Source organism: Anas acuta, chromosome 7 (assembly GCF_963932015.1).
Source record: "Anas acuta chromosome 7, bAnaAcu1.1, whole genome shotgun sequence".
Classification (NCBI taxonomy): Eukaryota; Metazoa; Chordata; class Aves; order Anseriformes; family Anatidae; genus Anas; species Anas acuta.
This window is the reverse complement of record NC_088985.1, coordinates 32,323,172-32,342,442: the sequence shown is the minus strand read 5'-3', so window position 1 is coordinate 32,342,442 and position 19,271 is coordinate 32,323,172. Positions and strand designations below refer to the sequence as shown.

At 42.7% G+C, this 19,271-nt stretch overlaps 2 protein-coding genes across 2 annotated transcripts in view; one reads left to right on the top strand and one right to left on the bottom strand.

Annotated features, from left to right (window-relative positions):
* Window positions 1-811: 811 nt before the first annotated feature.
* Window positions 812-9,362, bottom strand: DENND10 (DENN domain containing 10). The gene is made up of 9 exons (XM_068688987.1): window positions 9,203-9,362; window positions 8,712-8,908; window positions 7,427-7,505; window positions 6,164-6,313; window positions 5,875-5,986; window positions 5,399-5,499; window positions 4,579-4,686; window positions 3,975-4,069; window positions 812-3,235 (listed from the first exon to the last, which is right to left on the bottom strand). Exons 1-9 carry the CDS (start codon window positions 9,348-9,350, stop codon window positions 3,059-3,061), a joined length of 1,167 nt encoding a protein of 388 aa, XP_068545088.1. The 5' UTR covers window positions 9,351-9,362; the 3' UTR covers window positions 812-3,058.
* Window positions 9,363-10,916: 1,554 nt separating this feature from the next.
* EIF3A (eukaryotic translation initiation factor 3 subunit A) overlaps window positions 10,917-19,271 on the top strand; it is a 32,980-nt gene continuing 24,625 nt past the window's right edge. Inside the window, exons 1-4 of the mRNA XM_068688978.1 lie at window positions 10,917-11,071; window positions 14,057-14,247; window positions 14,449-14,585; window positions 18,833-18,996. Coding sequence (XP_068545079.1) covers window positions 11,023-11,071; window positions 14,057-14,247; window positions 14,449-14,585; window positions 18,833-18,996 — 541 coding nt within the window. The 5' untranslated portion in view covers window positions 10,917-11,022. The remainder of the gene's footprint in view (window positions 11,072-14,056; window positions 14,248-14,448; window positions 14,586-18,832; window positions 18,997-19,271) is intronic.

Below are 19,271 nucleotides of genomic sequence, written 5' to 3'. Positions count from 1 at the left end.
TCATCCTGCTCCCCTTTGCAAGCTTCTTTGTTCACTGCCTTCCAGTTTCTGCAAGCGGAGTGGAAATCTTACAGGCATCCCACCAGCTGGTGGTACCTACAGGTATCCCACTAGCTGAGATGGGCAATCCGTGAGGCAGAGAGCTAGGGGAGTACTTTTTTCCTCACCTCCAGAACCTTTTTCCTCACCACAGGAAGGAGCAGAGCTGCAATTCTCAGAGCAATGGAATGTCTTGCTTTCAGCTAAGTGCCGCAGGCCTTTCGGAGGCATGTCTCTTAGCACGTCAACAGGAACCTTCACGCATCGTTTCATATATGTCCAAGAAAAGAAAGGCAGCAAGGTGAGAAGGTAGGAATGAAAACTTGATTTTACACAGTCTTTGCTTTTAGGAGGAAGAAAGGATGTTCCTTGATTTTGCAAAACCAACAACAAAGGCTCAGCTTGAGGGCATCCCAGGGAAGGGGAATGAGAAATAAGCTGAAGCTTTTCTCTGTCCTGACCTTCCAGATTTTTGTTTTATTCTAGGATGTTTTTGAGAGGAAACAGTCATTGAGAAAATATGAGAGCATTAGGACAATCCTTTCAATCTACTGAAGCTGAGGGAGTGAGGGAGGCCAATACTTCTTTTACAGTATTGACAAGACAATCAGCACTGATGACAAAACTGTTTGAACTGGTAGCAGCAGTATTTTTTCAACATAAAGATCAAGCTCTAGCTTAATTCAAAATCCCATTATTGCAAAACTGTGAGCTAAGGCTTGTGACTCAATCGTCACAACTACTCAGGAATAAATTTACATGAATTACAGGGTAGGCTGTTCAGGATTCTTTTTAATAGGCATAAGCATGCTATGAGTCGAGTTCCTTAAGTGCAAAATTACAGTTCATTTGTGTCACACGAATGTTAGAACACAAGATCTAGCACTGAGGCTCCTCCACTTTTAAGAAAACAGAAAGCAAAAAAAGCATCATTCAGTATTTACTTTGTATCTGGGCTTCTCTGCTTTTTGTGGTTGTCTCTCATACCCATACTACCTAATGACATACACCTGAAGGCTTTTTGTTAAAAAGAAACCATTGCATTTCTTCACAGTTACAAGGTGACAATAAGACAGCTGATAGAAAGCATGGTCAGGTTTTTCTGGGGGACAGACTTCAGTTTTGGTAGGCTTCAAGGTAAATCCTGAACACAATTTTCCGCACAATTTGCTGTTCTGCTATTCCAAATGTTAGAAAATCCCCAAACAGAAGCAGCAGTACTGAAGAATTTCCCATTAATGGGAAAAACAATCCCTCCTGTACACCCCCAAAATAATTCCACACCACATTAATGGCCAAATACAGAAAAAAAATGCACTTATAGGCAAATGATGGCAATTGCAGAATTTTTCTCAAAGAAAACAAAAACATTCTTCTGTGTACAGAACTGAAACTGCAGAGTATATGTTTAAAGTGGATTTTACAACCCTGAAAATAGGGGATTATTCTGAGGCAGGTTGGTTTACTGGCTGTAAGAGCTAGCCATTTCACAGATGGGTGCCACATTCCTTGTCCACATTGTAAAATAGATATTCTCACCGGATGACACATAGCAAAAGGACAGCCCTTTTTCAGACTGCTACTGCTTGCACACTGATGAGCTCCAACAATTTCAGAATAGCAAACAGCCAATTATTTAACAATATAAATATTGATTACTAAAGTTTTAATCATAAGTATAAAATCTCTATGTAAAACCACACGCTAAAGCCTCTCTGTACAAAGGCCAGGAAAAAAGGTTATTTTTTCTTATAACAAAGTGCTATGGCAGAACTGACTGATTTTTGTGAACATTTCTGAAGAAATGCAGATTGCTTGGCTCAGAGTGTTTCCCTACAGAGAATCTAAATTGTTCTCAGAAGATTACAAAGCGGTTAGTTTCAGGCCGCTCAATGAAAGAAAAAATCTCTTGAGTTACAGCTATGCAACCAAACAAGTAGGAATGTTTTAATTTTCTACAAACCATCCTAGTTTTCACTGTTACTTCAAACGTTCCCACCTCCATGTAGCCTACACCAAGCACCATCAGACAGCACCCGTGCTACAGCTCCAGCAGTGTAAGAAGCTGGTGCCCCATCTGTGGAACCAGCCATTTGGACATTTCTGCTCCATTAGGCTTTAACTAATCTCATTTTCTATCACATGGGTCGGGAGCTAAAGGCCAGATATCTTCTCAGATGAGAGCCCCAACAGCTTGTTAACTGACTCCAGCTGTGAAGCAGCACTTGTCTATGACCTCCTAGGAAGCCCTGATTTAAATATACTAATCCTGTCCTCTTTTTCCTCTGGCAGAGGCATGGGACGGAGTGAAAGGGGAACTTATAAGGCAAGAGTCCAAGAGGTGCTTAACTCTGACACGAGCTTTAAAATACCTCTTCCTCTATATTGTAAGGCTACCATGTCAGATTGTTCCCAGACATCCTTTTTTACACCTAGACACATTCAAGTAGAAAGAAGAGAACTTTTCCATTTATTTGGGATTTCCAGGTCTCAGACAGTCCAGAAGAGCAGTATCTGACCACCCGACGTACCTGGAAGCCCAGAGTGAGCACTCAGACCAACAAGGTGTTCAGTGTATCCCTGTAGACTAGCACATCCAAAATGTGTTGGCTTTGCAGCAGACATGCTGCAGCCTGTGTTCCAGACACGAGGAGGGCAGGGCAGAGTAAAAAGAGAGCTGTCCGACTTCTGGACCCTGCACGACAAACGGCCACTATAACAACGCCTGGCACAGCCTGGACACACGTGCCCATGCTACATGTAGACACACCCACACTGTCATACGAAATACGAGAGCCTTATGTACAAAGTTACGGCTGGGGAAAGATAGTGACACCAGGAACGTTCCTAAATACGCCTCTGTATGTTCCAGGTCAAGCTCCGATATTCTGCATTAATACATGGTAAGTATGGCATTCACTTTACACCTTACATTTTCCCATACAAAAATTGGGTGTTCCTATTTGTATGGCAAAGACAGTATTTTTGAACTGGTCCACAACACCAAAGTGCATCAAAATCAGATTTTAAGCATTTGTTCAGCAGCTGCTAAATGAAAAAGGAAGTTTTCTGTAGCTGGTGGAAATCGCTTTTGTTTCAGGGCCTCAGAGTTAAGGGTTGGTTTTTCATTGCCATCAGAAACTTCAGTGAGGGAAGCTAAAGTAGCCAAGATTTCTTTTGTCTTCAGAGAAATATCCTTGAAGAACAAAGAAACAAGCAACCATGAATATGGCATTAGGTATTACATCATTTTAACACGCATTAAAACAATATAAACAAACAAACAAAACAATAAGAAACAAAAAGAAAATGGGAAGTAAATGGTTAATTTTGAACAAAAACCCCATACGTTTTATGGCAAGTTAGCAACAGCTCTTCAGTCTACTCTTGGGCAATGCTGAAGAAAGTTGCATCTGACTGAACACAGCTACTCCACAGGCCTCTCTCACTGGCTAAACCGAGCTTTTCTGACTCAGCTGTTTGTTGTGAAACACGTAATGATCTATTTGATGGAAGAGGAAGTGAAAAAAGCATCGTCCTTAAAAACATAAATAGATCAGTCTTTTATAGTGGAGAATCCATATCTCAGTGGGACTTTTTCCAAAGGTACTGACAGTACTATTGACAAAGGATCGAGCAAAATGCATGCTCTGTAGAAAACAATTGGGAAATCAATTTTAGCAGAATTCTTCTATTCAGTGCAAATTCTGAAGTCTCTTCAGCAATGTGGTTACCCAAGAGATAATACAAATCAAATAGGTCACCCTTAGAACCATATGAAGAATAAAAATGCTCATTTGTAAAAAGGTAGAGAGTATAATACATCGACTCGGCTCCAATGATAATCTTCTTCCTGCTCCCCCCACCCATGTGAGATTTTAGCTGATAGAAGTAATTCAGAGAGATTTAAAAGTAAAAATAAAAATTAAATTCACCTTAATGACTTGGCTGTCTGATTTATCTGGATCTTCTGCAGACTGAACAATTAGTTGTCCGATTTCTTTGTGAAGTTTTCCCATTGTCATTGCCTCTGAGTAAGAAAATACATAGATTCATGTAAAATGACCACTCCCACGTTATCTAGAAATGTATATGAATAGCAAGCCAAAACAAAGCGTCCTCTCTATGACTGCCATTTGGTATCTGTCAGTAACCTGACAGAGCAGCAGCCGTGCTGTCACAGGCCGGTGATCTACCTCTAAGGCAGCCCTAAGCAGTCTCCAAGTATTTCATGCAATGTTCTTCTAAAGATTCCTGTGGTATCTCTGAATCCAGTAACCCTCAGCTGAATGTCTCTCCCACCTAATTGTTGACCATGAATGTTCCAAAATCTCAACAGTGCATTCATTGGTAGCACGTCTTTCCCAATTCCAAGTTTCACCAGTCCTCCCAGGTCTCAGTAAAACAGGAAGACGGAAGCTTCCATATTGCCTTTTCAGAACCAGGATGGAAAAAGGACCAACCTGCAGCAAGGTTCAGCAGTTACTGCCAACTCTGAAACAAACAGCCCCCAGATCCGAAACATGAAAAGCAACCAACCTTTTACAAGAGGGGAAATGGTGATCTCACTGTCTGCCAAATTCACGTACACATCGTAGAGGTCTGGTCGGCTGTTCACTTCAGAATCTGTAAATCCAGCAATGTAACCTGGAAAGCAGAATTTTGAGAGGATTATCAGACAAGAGTAAAATCTTCATAAAAACAAAAGCAAGATACTGCTTTTGTTAAGAATCACATTCCTAAAGTCTGTTCAAAGAGTGTCTGACTCATTGGATCCAAAAGGTTACTCTCTTGTTACTGTTAGTCATTCAATTAACATTTCCAACAGAACTCTTTACTTCTGAGGAGCTTAAAAATCAACTTCCAAAATTGCCTTGAATGTAAAGTCTACAGGTGATTAGGAGCCAGAGACTACACTGGCAGCAGTCAGAATAGAAATTTGGAACTTTAGAGTTAGGAAATGAAAAAAAAAAAAGAAAAAAGAAAAAAAAAAGTCCTAAAAATGAAGTACCAGCTGCGTGTAAAAGTCTGGAAACAAACAGCTTATCTAAAGTGAGTTGCTTCTGTATAACACCAATGTTTTTATTCTCTCTGATCAAGACATCAAAAAAGTTCCAAAGTTTCTTTACACCTGCAGTTAGACTGATGAGGATCCACCCAGAAACACCAGATTAAATAGTTATCTTCTAACATATTTATTATTGGCTTTTTCTAAACAAAATTATGTGGTTTGACTTGGCACAATAGCACTAATAGCAAAATAACCACTTGTGCCACAAAGAGCACTGGTGGAAGACATCTGAACAATTAAAAATGAAATTCCATTTTGATTGTGTTTTGATTAATAAATCATCACTACCTGTACAGGCTTTTAAGGCTTCCACTTCCTCTTCATTTAGATGTACGTACGAATGAAGAATTGACCAGTCCTGTCGATGCCACACTAAAGCAGGCAAAGTCCTAGGGAAATACAACTAGTACTTTACACACAGCAGACTCTTACCTGTGCTAATTAAAGTTTCACAATATGAAATGCAATTTATAAGGAAGAATTAATATGTTTAGGTCTCACTCAGCATGAGTACACACAAACTACAGAGATTTTTGCTATGAGTGAAAGAATTCATCACTCATGCTACAGTTAATTTCTCTCGGTTGATGTAGCACAACAGCTAAATTGAAAAGAGGGACTTAGCAGGATTTCAGTAACGATACTTAATAGTTGTTTGTTTTTTTTTTCAACAAAATATGGGCACTTCATTCAATGAGGGTTCAAGATTTGTTGGACTTTTGGGAGTAGGTAGGGAGGGTGGGATTGACAAAGTCATGCTCTACCTGGTAAATTCCTGGATGGCTTCTATTCTAGGATGATATACCACAATTCTCTTCTTTAACATCAGTGCTGTATATAAGATAACTGTTTCCATTCCAAACTGAGATACTATATCTAAAAAAAGAGGGGAAAATTATTTTATAGAAAATAAACATGCTGATTTTTTTTTTTGAAGAAGAAGAAGCTTAACAGCAACACAGATTACACGCTATTTACTTGAAGAATACATGAAAAATTGATTATAATTTACATAGTACAAAAGAAATCAGAACGGAGACTTCTGATATTAACCTTTAATGGACCCAGCAAGGTAAGCCTTCCGAGCATCAAAGTCTTTGCTGAGGAAAGATCCATTTTCTTCACTTTGGCAGACCCCCTTTGTAAGGACTGCAATGTAACTCTCCATCATTTTAACTGGACTCCCATGCTTCAAGTAGATTCGCAGACCCCCTTTGTAAGGACTGCAATGTAACTCTCCATCATTTTAACTGGACTCCCATGCTTCAAGTAGATTCTGTGTAAAAAGAAAGAGTCTGTTTTTTTTTTTGATTGTAACCAGGACCAGCAGGCACATGAAAAAAAAAATAAAAGGTATCACAAATAGAATCTCTTTGGCAAGCACTCTTATTTTGGACACCTGGTTGAGGTTTTAAATACTAAAATGGGAGTCTTTAGACATGCACACAAAACTCATCTTTTAGAATGAACACCTAACCTGTATTTTTATTTGAGCATCCTATTGTACAAAGGAATGAATGTTTACCGTAACAGAAGCATTATAACACAAAGGTGTTAGCAGGTGCCCAGACTAAGAATTCTTTGCAGACTTGGAAGGTAACTGCTTTACAAAAAACTACTACAGAAACTCCTGTTAATACACACAGACCACGGGAACAGTTTTTCACTTATTATTCAAGTACCATTAGGCATCCTTCTGTACTGTTTGCGAAATGATGAAAGAAACATATGCCTTTAACACTCACTAAAAACAACCATACTTTTAGCTATCTTCTAGACAGCAGAGAGAGATCACAGCCTATTTTACAGGTTCCCATACTTCAGGAAGCACTCAGCTCTCAACTATCTGCTTTTCATTTTAGCCAGATACAAAGTTACATCATACTTGAAACTTGTTTGCCATTTTTGATAGAGGAATCCATCCTGGACTTGGAAAGAAGCATTAGCTTATAAATCAATACCAAAGTGATACACATCTAGTCTAAATATTTCTGGTATCAGCACCAACCTCTTCCCAAACATTTCTACCTTTTAAAGACAGTTTCAAAGAAAATGAGCATGTTTGTGTGTATAGTCAGAAGCCTCTGTTGGTAAAACACACTGGGCACACAGCATTCTTCCAACCCTTATGAGCTCATGACAACAAGCTCAAATCAATCACAAATCTAGGGTTTATACAATCTGATTCAGTATGTAGGGCTGAATTTCCAACAGATTGTTAGACAAAATGCAAACACAACAGAATGACATTTAATCTTTTGCCTTGGTAAGATCAAAATGTGTACACAGCACCCAAAGAAGGCTTTTATACAGACCTACAGAGTATCCTAGAGAAGGCTGCGTATTTCTCCGGGTTGAAGTCTTTGGCTGTCAGAACAATGGAGAAGTGGGTCACCTGGGCAAGACACACACAGAAAAACACACAGCTTCTTTACTAACCCCATAAGGACAGTGCTTGTTACATTACTGAACTTACTGCAGCACCCAGACCAGATGCTTCAATACAAAGAAAGTGAGTTGCAGCAGGTCTGAGTTACTAACTGCAGAAAAATTCTGGCTAATGGATTTCTGATGCAACTCACTTCCATTGAGTCAGATCTAGTATATATCGTCCTTTGCTTAATGCAGTATATACACATTGCTTTCCTTTAATGTCACGAGATCAGTTTAAAGGAGAAAAAATCATTTTTCTTCCCCACAGTGGGTAACCAACTTCCAGAATTTATTGTCAAAGGAGGCTGTACAGGCAGACAGCACCAACATGTTCAGAGAGAGACTGGAAACAATTCAAGGACAACAGGCACACAAACAGAAATATTCTTTAACTTCCTGAATTAAATGACGGCTGGGACAGTGTGAGGCTAACAGTCTGCAGACTATGACCAAGCTCACATGTCTTCCTTAAATAGCATCTCCTACTGTCACTGAGACAGAACTGGACACATTTTTACACTTTAAAGATTCAAAGGAGATATGATCCTGGAGCAAGGAAAGGCAAGCAATATTCTTCTGTGGGTATGCAAAATTACCACGTAGCTCTACTGCTTAACAATGCAATAAAATACAAAAAATGTATGAACAGAAGAGACAACTTAATGAGTGTTATAACAGGGCAGGAAAGTAAAAGGTAAAAATGGATATGTGGTCTTTCAGTCATCAATGCAGTGGCAATGAAAGTGCCTCTGCAATTCAACTCTTTGGAAAAAAAACATTTGCTTCCATATGAAGAAGATTTGAACCATATGAAAGGCCCTTTGTAAAGCTTTTTTGATCAGAAAAAGACAGTGAACTTGAAATGCAAAATAAGTAGACATAATGGTGTGAAATAGGGTCTCCATTTTCATACTCATTACCCAGTTTGGATTCTGTGTATCTCAATGCATTTCCTGCAAACATAACTGATAGACATCATGGTGAAAACTAAAACACTGGGATCTGTTAGGCATCTGGGTAGAAGTTACACATGTATTCTCAAATCCCTTCCCTTTATCACAGCACATAATGGCAAAATGCCATTTAAAGCCAAAGAAACAAATGCCAGAGGATGCTCCCCAAAAGTCTTCCTTAGACTCTGCTGGAAAGGAAAGGGGCCAGGTCCTACCTTTTTCAAGACCGGCGATTCTTGAACTTCCACAGTTGTGATGTAGAACCACGACCTTTTGTACTGGCCGAACACGAAGGTATGAAGCAGTTTGTTCTCGTCCGTGAGGCAGCTTTTCCGCAGCAACAGATCCCGCAGCTCCGCTGTCACGGACGGATAGCACCAGACCCACAGCACATCGCCACTCGTGTCTTTCTCTGTGGTGGAAAGATGTTCACCGTGAGCATGCCGAACAGCAGCAAGGGAATAAATGGAGTGGTAAATCAGGCCGGTTTTGCTGCAATCTGATTCCAATTCCACCTCACAATGACCAGCTCAAACACTACATAGCACCACTTGTGCTGCAGCTGTGGTTTTTTTTTTGGTAAATGTTAATAAATCTCCCCCGGGAGAGCAGGAAGGCACGACACACGACATATTCGCGAGGTTTCTTGGTTTTCGCCTCAAATCTCCTCCCCCAACCCCTCTCCCCCCGCGGCCCCGGCCCTCACCGATCAGCCCCACGGCAAGCAGCAGCTGCGCCTCCGGCTCGGCCATCTTCCGGCCCCAGCGCCCTTCCGCCCGCCGCCTCCACCCCACGCTCCGCCCCGGCAGAGCCTGAGGGGCTCCGGGGGCTGCGGGGGGCTCCTGGCCCGGCATGGCTCGGTTCGGTGCCACATAGCCCGGCACGGCTCAGACTGGGGGTACTGAGGGCAGCGGGGGCCGCCCCGCCGCGCCCCGCCGGCCGCCATTTGCTGCGTGTGCGCCCCTCAGGGGCCTCTGCCCCGGCACCCGCTTCCCGGCCTCGTTTCCAGCGGCTGCTGGCAAAAATTAGCCCTGGCCGTTGCCATGTTCGGTTCCTTAAATATATTTCTTTTCTTTTCCGTGTCTTTGTAAGGCACAGGATGCAATTTACGCTGAACGTGATGCAAAATGAGGCTGCGTTGCCCACAGACTCACCTTTAGAAGTTGCACCCAACACCTACTGCTGAGCAGAGCACAAAACGGCCTCGCAAGTTACCAAGCTAAATAAAACAAATAGAAGCTTGCTTCTGCCTAGAGACAGACTGATTAGGGCAGGGAATTTTCATAAAGCGTAACAGCTGTCCCTGAATAACCCTGAGTAACTTCATTTGGGAACAGAACCATCTTGTTTCATAGCTTGGATTAACAAGTAAACCTGAATGCTGTATATGGAGGCCACAAATATCACTAAAAGTGCAGAGCAGCAACACATTAGGAAGATAATTTGCCAGACTTCTGACATGCCTGGGATAACTCCAGGAGTGTTGGAAGCTGCTGAAGAAAATGTGTAGGCCTGGCAGAGGCCAGGTCTGTCAGGAATCATGCCTGGCTACAGAGAGTGCTTCAGGGGGTTAATAATGGCACAAACTTAAAGTATGTGTGTTTAAAAAGGCATGAGAAGTTAGATTGTTAGGCCTTCTGGTGTCAAACTGTCTGAGTGAAGCCTTGAGGGCCTTCAGGAACTTTGGAGAGATTTAAAAAAGTGCAATGGGTTTCTGAATAACAAATACTGCGATTAAATAGAAATAATCAAATGGTAGCCCACTGCTAGGGTTCAGGCTCTCTGCGGAGCAGGCTGCGAAGCCTTAGGGTAAGCAGCAGCTGCGGTGGCACCGGCACTGGTGGCCTTCAGCTGCCAGCAGGTTGCCACTCGACCCAGGCGGTGCCTGACACCCATCTGACAGACTGATATATTAATTTAGTGAATGCAAGAAAGTTTTGTTTTTCTGTTCAGCAATAAACCACGCTTGCAAGCCAACATGAGAAGTAAAATTTTAAACGTAGTGTATAATGGTTATGAAGCTTGCAGCAGCTGCTGTTGGGTCGATATCAGTGACCTCTGCAGAGGTGCGTGCTTCTGAAGACTACAGAGCACAGCATGCTCAATGCCTTAAACTAATCCATGAACATCAACTAATCTAAAATATCCCATTAGTCATAGATTTGATTATTGCTGTCCTATTTGTTACACACATTGTGGGACTTTTGGGTGCAATTTGTGTATTTTCGCGTTACTTCCAAGTCAAAAGACAGCTTCTCAGCGAGGAAATACACAGGTAGCCTGGAAAACCCACCCTAACAACAAGCATTTATTACAGAATAACCAAGACTGGCAGGCACCCCCACAACCCATCCATCCCCTTTTCACCACGCCGCTCCCCACCCCCGTGCGCGCTCCCGCCCGTTTGCGCGGCCCCGCGCGCCTCCCCCCTCCCCTCCCCTGTCCGCCCCTCCCCTTCCGGCGCCGCGTGCCGCCCGCCCGAGCCCGGAGCGCGCCGCCGCCCTGTGAGGAGAGGCCGCCGCCATCATGCCGGTGTACTTCCAGCGGCCCGAGAACGCCCTGAAGCGGGCGAACGGTCAGTGCCGGGCCCCCCCCGCTCCCTCTGGATCCCCCCCAGCTCCCCTGGGGTCGCGGCCGGGTCTCGCTGTCCCCGCCGGGCCCCGCTCTGCCCCCGTTTGGCGGCGCTGAGGGGAGGCGGCGGGGCCCGGCCGCATGGCGCCGGGTGAGGCCTCGGTGTGGAGCGGGGCCCGGCCGTGTGGGTGCCCCCCCCACTCCTCCTCCAGCAGCCGGGCGGGCCCCGTGAGGAGCCGGGGGGCAGCGGGGGGGCTCCGGGAAGCCGAGGCCGGGCTCCTGAAGCCGCCTGGCCTGGGTCCTGTGGGGCCGGCACGGCTCCGGCCCGGCTTTTCCGTGCTCGGGAGGCGCCTCCGGCCCCGGGGAGGGGAGGGAAGGGGAGGGCAAGGAGGCCTCGAGTGCGCCGCCGGGATGAGGGGAGCTGTGGGGACGGCGCTGCCGCCTGCCTCGTGCTTCGGCCCTGCACAAAGCCGGGCTGAGCGTGCTTATCGGCTGGCGCCTTCACGGGTAAATACACGGCGTTGGCGCTTTTTTTATATAGCGTCCTATTCTGAGCGCTTAGGAGAAGCATTTCGGCTCGTCGTTGGTACGGGGCTGCTTGTAGGGTGCACGCCTAGACAGCCAAAAATTACAGAGGTTGTACGGTAGGGTGTAGGGTAGTCTAGGGATTACACGTAATTCAGCGACTATCTTAAAAACCATTAAATACTGAATATTACATCTCAAGATTCCTAGAATTCATTGTATAACCATTCCTACAAACATCAAAGATAAAAATATAAAAAAAGGCACATCACATCCAGTGCTTCCAAAAATAAAGTTGTGCTTTCGCAGTCCTTTTACTATAAAAAATGCGTATACAATAGTACGCAACCATCCGTTCAACTAAAGAATTCCTGGGCAGGGAAGGTTCCTGCTTGCCGAGGAAGTCACAGCGTTGGAGTGGCTTTAAATTGCCCTTTAAATCTGCTGTTACATTTCTGATTTCCTGGTACTGAAGAGCAGTGTTAAATTCACATCTTTTGTGCTGCTGCACATCTGTTAAACCTGAATGAGTTGAAGGAGTGGGCTTCAAGGAGTGGAAGTGAAGGAAATGTTTTCCAGACAAGCGCTGATGATCCCACGCCGCAGTAGACTGAATGGAAAACACGGCAAGCTGGGTCAAGTCTCTGTGGCCTGCAGGGGCTCAGCCTTGTTGCTGATTTAGATACCTTTTTGCATTTCAAATGGTATAAAGTAGAAATATGAGAAAATATGAGAAAAAATGTCATTGACAGCTATTCCAGGGTTAATGCTCTTACATTTGGTCTGTTACAATTCTTTCGTTCCATAGCCTACACGTCCCTGTGCCTTACAGAAGGAGACACAGTGCTGTGTTTGACTCTTCAGGTTCCCTTTGTGCGTGCTTTTACTACAGTGTCTGTTAAATTAGCCGTAATTATTTGATGTTCTGGCAAGAACTTGCTTGGCCAGAGTTAATTAAAAGTTTCAGCCCAGTATGAATTAATGTTGTGCTTTGTCCAGTTAGTTATCGACCACTGCGAGCTGCGGTGCTTGGAAGGGCCTGGCATTGTTGCAAGATTCAACTTGCCTTTCAGGTTCATTTTCATAAATAAAACCCAGTAAAGCTCAGCAGTAATTGCCTCAAAAGCAGCACTGAGATAGAATAGCAGTTTACATCATAGGATGGAGGATAGCTTTATTAAAACTCCCTTGGCGAGTTTAAAACAGTGCCAAATGCTGTCACGTTGCAGGCTTATTTATCTTTATATGTGACTGTATTTTTTCTTTAAAGGAACTTGCTCATCTTACGCAAGCTCATTATTTACTTAAAGTAGGCCCCAAACACTTGATAGTGTGGTCCTTAAATTACATTACTGCTGTTTTCAAAATGCAGCATTTAGCCATGTTTAACTTCAGTTCTGACATTCTAAAATTTAAAACATTTGTTACAGTTTTTTTCATTTTTTTTTTGTGGAGTATGACGAGGACAGTACAAAAAGCTCCTCGTGGTCTTTGAAGTTCATCTGTGTGCCTGAGCACCTTCAGCAGGCTCCGACTTTCTCCTATCCTGCCGCTGTTTCTTGAGGAATGCAGGCACTTCCAAAATACTTTGTGGAAAGTGCGAACTCCATTCCTCGTTAAGAATACGCTTACCTTTCTTTTTAGTTGTACGCAACTTTATTTCCTCCCCCATTCCACCTCCCTCCCTCCTCTCTCTCTATCTGTAACCTGTTTGTTTCCCATTCTCAGCATTCTTCTGTCTTGCTTTTTGTGGCGAATGCCTTTAATGTAGGCGTTCAGCGTGTGTGTTGGTAGGTGGCTGTGCTGCTTCACGACATGATGTGCTTGTGGGTGGTTTGCTCTATTTTGTACGGAGCAGAACATGCGGTGTATCACACAATCACAGAGCGGTTTGGGTTGGTGGGGACCTCAAAGCCCACCCAGTTCCACCCCCCTGCCATGACAGAGACCCCTGCCCCCAGTCCAGGCTGCCCAAAGCCCCATCCAGCCTGGCCTTGCACACCTCCAGGGCTGGGGCAGCCGCAGCTTCATGGGGCAGCCTGTTCAGTGCCTCACTGCCCCCATAGACAGGAGCTGCTGTGATGCTGACAGATCCTGTTGGATCTGTACTGTGAGGCTCGTGGTGGGTGTTTGTTGTCCTTCATGATGAAACTGGCTTTAAAACTGGATGCACGTATTTTATTAATATGTATGAAGTGCCTAGTCATGCCTTGATGGATGGAGAGACACCTCTGCCACCCCAAAACTTGCATGCTGATGGAGAGGTCTGTGTTGGTTTGGCAGTTACACTGTTGAAAAACTGCCCCTGCAGTTGCATCTGCCAACTTTTTGGTATAGCTAGGTAAATCAAACCATCAATGGAATTTGATTAGAGCTGATGAAATTCTAAAAGGTTGCAGTATTAATCATAATAGCATGTATCTCCTAGTTTGCGACTCCTCTGCTAATTAGATTTTACTTTCAGAATTCCTTGAGGTTGGCAAAAAGCAGCCTGCCCTTGATGTTCTCTATGATGTTATGAAAAGTAAGAAACACCGAACATGGCAGAAAATCCACGAGCCGATTATGCTGAAGTACCTGGAACTCTGTGTGGATCTCCGCAAGAGTCATCTGGCAAAGGAAGGGCTGTACCAGTACAAGAACATCTGCCAGCAGGTAGGGCTTCTGAATCCTTTCTTTGTTGTTTGTAGCAAGCCTGGTTTGTGTCAGCTGATGTGATCTAAATGTAACTGATCAGGCTTGACTCAGAATTAATCTGCTCTTTAGATGTTCCTGTTTTTTTTTAGCGTTTACATCATAAATATTTGCTGCCTGTCCAGGGGGGAGATAACTTCACATGTTCTGCCTTTGGCGTAGGTGAACATCAAATCTTTGGAAGATGTTGTTCGAGCCTATTTAAAGTTAGCTGAAGAAAAAACGGAAGCAGCTAAGGAAGAATCCCAGCAGATGGTACTGGACATAGAAGACTTAGATAACATTCAAACTCCAGAGAGGTAGGAGGCCTGGCTTTACACTGTAAGCACTTGACAGCAAAGTATCCTTATTTTTGTGTTTATAGAGCACTGACTCTACGATTTCTAGATTTTTGATGAATGTTCTGAGTGTATATATTTGAATATATATATATATATATATACACGCACACATAAAGACAACAAGGAAGACTGTAAAGACAACAAGACTACATTTTGACATTCTTCAATTGAGACTTTATGTGGTTTTTGTGAGTAGTACACCTGAACAGCAATTTCCCAACTTAGTTATTAAACTATAGCTTTTGTGTTGATTTACGAGGTGCATGGTGCAGTTAAATGACTAATATCATGCTGTCAGATTATCTAAATTTTCAACCCATGTTTTTATTTTTATGCACTTACTTTCCGTGTATTTTAATGGCATTATGGAAGTGGGTTTTTTTAAATGCCTTGATGTCAGCAGAAGAGACGATGTTGGAATTTGCAAACAGATAGGGAACTTCCTGAAGTAATTGGGAACGAAAAAATAAATAGAAGTGGAAGCTGACTAAGGGAGTAAAGGAGAAGATTCACTGTAATGACAAGTCAAGTACCTGTGTAAAGAAAACGCGGGCTGGATGTTTTACTGGCAAGGGTACGTAATAGGTGTTACGTGGATACAAAGTGCTTTCTGGTGGAGCACGCAGGAGACTTGTAATCTAAAAACACAGCTGGAAATGACCATGGGTATGAGGGATATAACGGAAGAGAAGAACTAAATGTGTAATTTCAGTGTTACATGCTGTGCTAAAGGAACGTTACGAGGGTGAGACATATTTCTATCTGGGTGCTGGAAGAAGGCAGAAGAGTCAAGCTACTGGAGAAGACCTAGAGCCGAGGAACAGGTTTGCTTCACACAAAACAGAAAATCTGAGAGGGGAAATTAGCAAAAAAGAGGTGAAGGAAAAAATCAGAGAAATGCATCTACCAAAGAAGAGAGAGGGAGAAGGTGATGAAGCAAGCCAGGTGTCAGTGTCCGAGGAATACTGATGATGATGCAGGAAGGAACTGAGGGGAGAACACGAGGTAATTGAGCAGTCTCTTCCTAGCTTTCGCTGTATGAGTGGGGGCATCTCTTTCAGGAGGCCAGATCCAGAAGTGGATAAAATGAATACCTCTAAGTAGAAGAATATGCAGCAGAAGAAGGGGAATGTGAATTTATGTGTTCAAGCGTAATAATAATAAAAATGCGGTAGAACAGGAGTTGCAGTTTGAACTCATCTGATGGAAGATATTTAGGAAACTGAGAAATAAAGATGATGGCTTGAAAATGGAATACTAAGGATGTCCTAGTGGCAGCAATAGGAATAGGAAGGGTCACCTCATTGCACAAAATGCTTGCATCTGTAGTAAAGGACATAAAATGAGCAGTAAAGAGAAGAAAAAGGAGATGCAGTTCTGAGAGTTGGGTGACAACTTTCTGCAGAAATCAGCATCTATAATGGTATTGGTGATTTTATTATTGAAAGCTGCTCATTATCAGTTGGGAAACAAACACTATCAATGGTATTAGGCCAGTTTAATTCTCTCACGTGGTAACCTTCAAACTTCTTCATCACATTGTGCATCTGCAGACAAAAGGAAATGTTACTTTATACTTGCTTAGGTAGTTGATGAGGTAGTAGCAGTAAAGGTGTAACAAATGTGTTCTGTGTGTCATAATTAATTGGATAGAAAATGAGAATTTAGGAATAATGGAAAAAAGGATCAGTCAGTATATGGGCTTTAGTTTCTTTGTCGACCTTCAGTTAGCAGACAGCTTAAGCAATAGTGCCACGTTGGATGAGCCGTTCTCTGGCTTTTGGTTTCTTTTGCCTCTGCAAGAAGTCAGCGTTCTGTTGTCAGAACAGTTTGTGGTAGAATTTCCTAATGTGCTTCAGGCAAAGTGAGGCTAGCTCATACTGTGTATTTATGTTCTTCAGATGCATCTGTTAATTTTAGGGAGAGGTCACATGAATGCTGCTACTACAGCTGGGTATGTGGTGATACTTTTGGATGAGAAATGGCAAAGTGGGGTAATATCATGAGTTTAAAAAAAGATGCATAGGTAATAAATTAAGAACTCCTATAAGTCAAATCAAATTGAACTTTGCAGAAGTTAAGAGAAACAATAAAAGAATGTTTAGCCATAAGTGGAGAATTCTAGGAAAAAGGGTGGTGGAAGTCTGATAGGTTGAGGTTGGCCATCCTGGGTGTGGTCTAAGTACCAAAGCAACACTTTACTGCTGCTTTTTTTCAAGCATATGGATGGTGGAGTCAATGAAACGTTTTTTAGGGGCTTAGAAATTGCTTAGCCTAAGACAGATGGAAAAGTCAGCTTCATTGTGTTGGATGACAGCATAATTTCCATTGCGGAGTTCTAAAGTATCAGCTGGTACTTCAGGTACTAAAGCTCTGCAGATAGCCATCTGAGCAGGCAGCGTGGTTTCTCATCATTCACAGGTAGGCCTGAGGAGCAGCCTGAACAGCTGCTGATCTGCTGTTATCTTGCCTTGATCATTATAACATTCAGGTCGTTAGTGTGTGTTCTGAAGAAGTAGTACGTGGGGTTAAAAACACAAAAACAACTCGGCACAGGCCTGCTGAAGGGTGAATGACGTTGGGTAACTTCAGAATCTTTTTTTGGTGGTTACATTTTTTAAATTGAAGAAATGCCAGAGGTGTAACGAGGAGAAAAGCAAAGCTGTTGATACTGTACCGGATGGGGGTGTTCTTCTTCCAGTTGGAAGGTGACAGAGGCATTGCCCAGGGAGAGACAGACTACATGTTATGGTGTGAGGAGGTGGAGATCGAGAGTTAGGGTGAAGTCTTTCAATTAAAGTCTTGGAAAGTAACTAGAAAAGTCAGTCCTGTTTACTGATGGTACAAAGCTGAAAGAAATTAACGTTGTAGGTAGTGGTGAGGAATGGAGTTAGACAAGTCAAATAAAATTCACAGGGACTTGAAGTGGAAGGCTGTGGATTTGCACGTTAACAGCAAGGCTCATTGGTTGCAAAAACTGAAAAGGTTAAAGTTCTGTCCTCAGTAGTTGTTCCAGGATGGCAGTGCAATCAGTGACATTTGACCACAAAAAAAGCAATTGCAAACTAACATTTCTTAGGCACTATGCTCTGGTGAAGACCAACATTTTTTTAAAAGTAATAATTGAGAAGGATCTGAAGAGACTATTGAATCTTTCCTTTTACACTGAGTCATAATAAATTATAAAATATTCCTTAAATATGCTTCTCTCATCTGTCCTTCAGTAACAGGAAATCCTTAGCTTTCCTTATAATTCCACGTTATTTTCAGTGCCTGAAACATTCCTTGTTACAGAGGAATCCCACTGACAGTTAGACGCTGAAACTGACTGCTCTTTTCTAGTATTCTGTATTCTAGCTTTTAGTGTCAAAGCATTGGTTAGAAAAATAGTATGTTTGTGTTGGCTGGAGAGATCTTTGGTTGAGAGAAATTGCAGGATACTTTTAAAAATAATAAAATATACTTGGTTATGTATGCTGAGATACTTCTGTGAGTATCCTTGACGAAATGTGTTGGTTGGTAAATTCAGACTCAAGTTTTGCTATAATGCTCCTGGGTTGTATCCTTTATTGATGTCCGGTTTGCTTGCTGACAAAATTAAAGACAGAAAAAGGTGAACTGATTCGAGGTTACAAGTAAAAGTAGAGGAAGAGAACATATCGAGCTTGTTTGTTTCTCTGTGTGACACTACAAGAGTCATCAGTGGCGAAAATGCAATTCATAAGGCGCACATTTCTCCTGTGTCAAGTATCAACAAGAAGTGACCTCTTTCTGGCAGCATTGCCGGTGACTAAAAAGGAAGTGTCAGCAAGTAGCAAAGTATCTGAGGAGCCACTGGGGTCAGACAGAAGTAACAGTGTGCTGCTCCCTGATAGAATGGGGAAGGTGAAGATCCTAGAACTAGTTTTCTTGTGTGAAGGGCACACAACCTACAGAAGTCTTTACCCGTGGGACTTGTACATATCAGTGATATGTGCAGGGGCCAAGATTGGAAACTTAAGATCAAGAAAAGATAGATAAATCCTTTAAAGGAAAACTTTGAGAGATCAATTTGAAACTAAAGTATAGCTAATTCAGCAGCACGTAGCTGTTTGGATTCCTACAGTCTTGTCTTAGATCTTGATAAGAAAAATCAACGAGAACTGTGGGGAATAAATCACTTCTTTTTCTCCTTCTCTTCCCCTCTCTTCTGTTCCCAACTGTAGTGTTCTTTTGAGTGCTGTAAGTGGAGAAGACACTCAGGACCGTACTGACCGACTGCTTCTGACACCATGGGTTAAATTTCTGTGGGAGTCGTATCGGCAATGTTTGGATCTTCTCCGAAACAATTCTAGAGTGGAACGTTTGTACCATGATATTGCACAGCAAGGTGAGTTGAAAAGATGGAAACTTAAAGCATAATGAGACTCAGGACTTCTATGTTAGGTACTGCAAAACTAGAAAATGAGAGGTTATTCCTATTTGGCTATTGCATTAGAGTTGAAAATACGTTGATCTCTTATGCATATGTATGCACACACACACATTTCTTAAAATTACAGAGTTTCCTCGTAGAGCTTTCCGTACACTAATCTTTTCTTGCAACAGAATATGCAAGGAAAAAGTTTTTTCCTGCACGTACGGAGAACATGACCACAACTGGTG

Excerpts from the sequence above, each read along its gene's own strand:
- DENND10 (XM_068688987.1), bottom strand. The coding sequence starts at position 9,350 with ATGCCGGGCCAGGAGCCCCCCGCAGCCCCCGGAGCCCCTCAGGCTCTG. Across the intron at positions 5,987-6,163 it reads CCTTGCTGGGTCCATTAAAG|ATATAGTATCTCAGTTTGGA; the intron begins GTTAATATCAGA and ends CTCTTTTTTTAG. Across the intron at positions 4,070-4,578 it reads CATTTCCCCTCTTGTAAAAG|AGGCAATGACAATGGGAAAA; the intron begins GTTGGTTGCTTT and ends TTTCTTACTCAG.